We start from the raw sequence: 5,586 nt of genomic DNA on the forward strand, positions 1-5,586 counted from the left end.
ACTATAAAATTACAAGGTACATATCATACATGTATCTAAACCTGGACTAATCCAGGACTAAACCAGGAATAAACTAGGAATAAACCAGGTCAAAACTACTACTGCAACTGCTACTACTACTGCTGCTACTATTACGACTACTTCTACTACAACTACTACTACTATTTTATTACTACAGAATTACAAGGTACATACCTTATATGTATTTAAACCAGGACTAAACCAGATCTAAACCAGGACTAAAAAAGGTCGAAGCTATAAACTACTATTACTGCTACTACTACTACTACTACTACTACTACTACTACTACTACTACTACTACTACTATTACTGCTACTAGGCAAGTTTATTTGTACAGCACAAGTCGTATGCAAAGTAATTCAAAGTGTTTTACAGGATAAGAAATACATTAAAATCACAATAAAAACAAATCAAAACACAAATAATCATCAAATTAAAAAAAGAGAGAGAGAAGTAGAGATACTACTACTACTAATCCTACTACTACTACTGCTACTACTACTACTACTACTGCTATATTACTGCTACTACTACTAATATACAAGTAATTCTTTATATTCCAGTGCAGTTTTTAGTCCGTCAGAAATTAATGGACTTTAAAATGAACCATAAAATGCCTAAATAAAATCTAAAAATAAAACATTTGTATTAATATGATGCACTGGATTTTCTCATTTTGTTTTATTTCATTTTTTAGTAATTTCTACAAAAATATCACGTTTTACAATTCTCACTAAAACACAAAAATCAAACAGTTTGAGCTTCTCCATCCTTCCCTTGTTGACGTCCTGTTCCCGTCACGTGACCCGAACGCTGCGCTCTGATTGGCTCCCAGGGCAGAGTGGAGGCTGTTGCTATGGGGCCGTGAGCTGCGTTCTGATTGGCCGTCCATGTCCTCATGCGTTTCTGTTTCCAGCGTCCAGACAGGAAGTGGAGACGAGGCAGAGGAGGAGACGTGGGTTTGTTTATCATCAAGACTGGACTGGAGAAACTGAAAACAAACAAAAAAATTTAAAACTAATATATTTTTATTGTTGTTGCTCTTTTTTACTTTTCTGTTAACAATAGAAACAAGTGAGAGTTAAAGGGCCAATGTTACACTGTTTTCTGACCTATTACTTCCAAACAAATGATTAAATTTCCAGTCCTGGTTCAGTCCTGGTTTAGTCCTGGTTCAATCCTGGTTTAGTCCTGGTTTAGTTCAGGTTTAGTCCTATTTTAGTCCTGGTTTAATCCTGGTTTAGTCCTGGTTTAGTCCTGGTTCAAGATGTGGTTTAGTCCTAGTTTAGTCCTGGTTTGATCCTGGTTTAGACCTGGTTCAGTTCTGGTTTAAACTTGTTTTAGTCCTGGTTCAGTCCTGGCTTAGTTCTTGTTTAATCCTGGTTTAGTCCTGGTTCAGTTTCTCAGTTTTTTTTCTGTTAATTATAAATGTAATTACGTTAATTATTTAAAATAAAACCTTTAATAATAAATAAACCTTTCAGACATTTCAGCAGGTGGAGATTATAAACACCTAAAACTGTGCTGTGTGAAAGTACTTTTGGTATGTAAAGATTGTGTAGATACCAGGACAAGTCCAGACAGCCTCGTTCCTCGTGTCTCGTCTCTCTCCGTCTGCCGTCTGCTTCTTTGTCTGTGGAAGTTTTCTGTCCTCTCGTGAACTTTTCGCCGTCGCCGTTGGGGATCAGGACGTTACCATAGAAACAAAAACAAAATGAATCCATGAATATCGTCCTGAAAATCCCCGAGACCTGATTTCACCCTCACAACTCTGTGGACTACAACAGAAAAATACTACTACTACTACAACTACTATGTCTACTACTACTGCTACTATAACTTGTATTTGTATGCATTTTATTAAAAGACAAGATAATGGTACTATTACTATTACTATTACTGCTACTACTACAATTACTACTATTACTAGTACTTCTAATACTATTACTACTCCTAAAATGTGTTAACCCTGATCAGAAAGTTGAGGGTAAATAAAATAAAATCTTGTCCCTGAGTCTGTGGTGTATTTTGAGGTGTTTTGAGGTTTCCAGTTCGCTTCAGGACAGAAGGAAACACAGACTCATGAATAAGAGAAAAGTTTAGTCGACGTGAGAAACATAAAGAACCGACGAACCACGGAACCGACGGAGCGATGAAGCGATGGAGCGATGAACCCAAACACAGACACAGCCTCCAGCTCCAGCTCCAGCTCCAGACTCGGACCAGATGCTGTGACATGAGCTCAGTTTATGAATGAAACCCACAATAAATGAGGTCATGTTAAAGCAGGTCTACTGTGAGTGCTCTGGAGTTATAATTAGAGATGCACTGGTAGATACTGTATTTTTTGGACTGTGAGACGGTCCGGAGTATAACTCGCACCATCCAAAAAAAGTGTAATGAAGAATTAAACAACATATAAGTCACACCGGACTATAAGTTGCACTTTTGGGGGGGAAATTTATTTTATAAAATCAGAGATCAGGAACCGACATTTCCTGTTGAAAGTCAAGTCTGCGATAGTGTGGGCTTTTTGTCCTAGAAAGACGCACAGGAGATGGAAAGGTCCGAGTATAGGCCACTTTATTATTAGCATTAGCAGTTTACAGAGATTCGAGTTGATTAGAAAGTACAACTGTCACCCCGGGACGACGTCTCTGACAAAACGCAGAAAGTTAGGTAGCTTTATATTTGTTGATTTAGCATATACAGCAAGAAAATTAACAATAATGCTGACCCGGTACACTTTATCATGGGTGGGTACATGCCACAGGGTCCACATCCGCCCGTTTTCTGCCTCGTAGTGTTTCAAAGTACAAAATAACATGTCGCTTTTATAGAACCATAGATAGACAGCGTGTTTCTTCCCTGTTGTCGTTCCAAGGTACAAAATATTGAGTGAATCAGCTTTATCAACACAGAATAATTCTCACACTAATAATAAAAACAGAACAGAGTAGAGGTCTGCGCCGGACTGAATTTCTCAGTTTTCCCCCGACCGCAAAGAATTGAAATTTTCATTCCCACTCCCGCCTGCGATATTTTGTCCCGCTCCCACCCACAAATCCCGCAAAATGTGGACGTTCTCTTTCTTAAGCTTTATCACACACGAAGAAGCAGAAAGAAATTGTCTAAAATGTGCGCAAGATTAGACCACGTCCGCAAGTTTAGGCTGCTTAAAGTGTTTTCATTAATGCCAAATAAAATATCCAGCACAACGAGCTTTCAAAGTGTGTCCCGCCGCACTGTTTTGCATCGGGTCCCGCCGGAGTGCATGGCTCTACTTTCTTTCTGCTGCTCGATTTCTGTTTTCAGCTGCAGATTTCGCGACTTGCAGTTTGTAATCTGCAGAATCTGATTTTGTTTTGGGGGTATTTGTGTTCAGTCTTCTCAGTCTTTGTCTTTATAAGTTTGTTTAAAGGTTGTATGGAGGATTTTTTTTGTTTCAAATTGTCAGTGATAGATTATAGAGATGCAGTCGCCTTGTAATTATGATGACCAAAAAAAAGAGAATAAAAATTCATCAACTCTGGACGTGGTGGGGCTAAACATTTGCCAATAGATAACGACACTGCCTCGTTATCTGTGAGCTGACAGGCTGTCAATCAAACTCCCTACGTTTCTAGTGTAACTGACTTGCCTGCGCCGCCGTTACGTGGTTTATGTACGACTGTCACGCAGTCCACAGACGCAAGACGCACAGACGCTGTTTACTCCACCAACGCAACAGTTCTTAGCGGCTTTTTTGACCTATCTTCCTCTCAGTTCGCACAAAGTTTGTTGCGATGGCGACAAGAATCCAGGAGCAGTTCGCCGCTAAAGAAAGTCCGTTTTTGAGGTCGCTGAAAGAAGAAGACAAGGGGAAAAGCAGCGAAGCCAAACTAAGGTGATTCTTGGAGATTCATTCCAGCGATGGCGCGACTGAAGCAGACGAAGGGTCTAAAGACTGAACCACTGGTCCACAAATTACTCCTGGACAGGAAACTTCTGCTTATTATGAAAACCTACTTTATTTCCAAGAGCGAGACAAACGTTTTTCAGGACACAAATGCGATATCCTATATCTGAAAACGTAATTTTCAATGCAAAGAAAGAGTCCACCTGCTGCTGCGTGTTGTAGCTAGTTCATTCACACTGAATCTCCGCGCAACCTTCTCTGCTCCCCTTACTGCTCCTCTCCTCTCTCCCTGCTCCGCTCTTCTCCCTGCTCCTCACTTCTCGTCCGTGCACGAAATGTCCGCGCCCCCCCTCCCCCCGCTCCTCACTTCTCCGTCTTGCCTAACCAACACTGTAGTTAGTTGTTTACAAGTCATGTGCACCGGCTGTAAACAAACCTGTTTGTGGCGTAAGGAGGAGGAGGGAGGTGTTTCTACGTAGGAGCTGTAGGGGAGGGGAGGTGGTTTCACACATGCGCAACATTTGAAAAAGGACAAACACTGGATTTCTCGTTCCTTGGAAAATCCTCTATACAACCTTTAAATGTTCAATTGTTCAGTGGTGCAGAAGTAACGGTGCGATCGACTGACATGATCCAAACATCCAGACACAGTTTATCTTCGTTAAAAACATTTGAAACCTTCTTTAAATCTTTCTCGTCTGTTTTTCTTTGTCTCTCAGGTGTGTGTGTGTCTGTGGCTGGAGCTCTACGGCGCCCCCTGTCCGTCTCCTCCCACCTGATCTGCACGTCCCGCTTCTCCTCCGCCCCCCCTGCCCTCTGACCCCGTGACCTCCTGACAGCGCCGTCGTCATGGAGACCACCCTGGAGCCCCTGGACCCGGCGCTGGTGAACCCCGTGGTGAAGCCGGACTCTCTGGACCCGTGTCTGGACTCCAGGGGGCGCTACAAGGTCGTCCCGTCCGTGGTCTGCTCCATGTGCTGCCTCTTCGGGATCATCTACTGCTTCTTTGGTCAGTCCTGGTTTAGTCCTGGTTTAGTTCTGGTTCAGTCCTGGTTTAGTTCTGGTTCAGTCCTGGTTTAGTTCTGGTTCAGTCCTGGTTTAGATGCGGTTTAGCCCTGAGTTATTCATGGTTAAGTCCTGGTTTAGTCCCAGTTTAGTTTATATTTTTTGTATTTTCAGGTTATCGCAGCTTTAAGGCTGTGATGGTCTCACATTATTCTGTATGTTTACTACGGCTGGGCAAAAATAAAAAATATTAATTGCATGAGTTTGAGTACAATTAATCACATATTATACACAAAACCAATTAATGAATTAAAAAGTAGAGTATAGCTGCACTTTTATTGTAAATGTAAATGAAAGAGCCAAACATTTGTTGTGTAAACACTATTTCTGTCAGAGTTGAACACTCAGAGTCTTCAAGGTTTTCTGAAGGCTCAAGAAAAAATATTGAATGAATATTTGTACTACTAATATATTTTTTCAGTATTTTTTATTCAGTGAGTAATAAACACGACACTAGTAATAATTTCTAGATCATTGTTTTAAACTTGGACTGATATTTCTTGGGAAACAAAGTGTTAATATAATGGAATGGAAATGGACCAATCACAGTTTTTCTTCCAATCGTGTCTGGGTAAATCAGTGACTCCCCCTGCAGCGCTGA

General features: G+C 41.0%; 1 protein-coding gene across 1 annotated transcript in view; it reads left to right on the top strand.

Annotated features, from left to right (window-relative positions):
- Positions 1–4,769: 4,769 nt before the first annotated feature.
- tmem198b (transmembrane protein 198b) overlaps positions 4,770–5,586 on the top strand; it is a 7,187-nt gene continuing 6,370 nt past the window's right edge. Inside the window, exon 1 of the mRNA XM_055165870.1 lies at positions 4,770–4,929. Coding sequence (XP_055021845.1) covers positions 4,770–4,929 — 160 coding nt within the window. The remainder of the gene's footprint in view (positions 4,930–5,586) is intronic.

This window comes from Boleophthalmus pectinirostris, unplaced genomic scaffold (genome assembly GCF_026225935.1).
Source record: "Boleophthalmus pectinirostris isolate CB_2022bp ecotype Guang Dong unplaced genomic scaffold, ASM2622593v1 HiC_scaffold_11, whole genome shotgun sequence".
Lineage (NCBI taxonomy): Eukaryota > Metazoa > Chordata > Actinopteri > Gobiiformes > Gobiidae > Boleophthalmus > Boleophthalmus pectinirostris.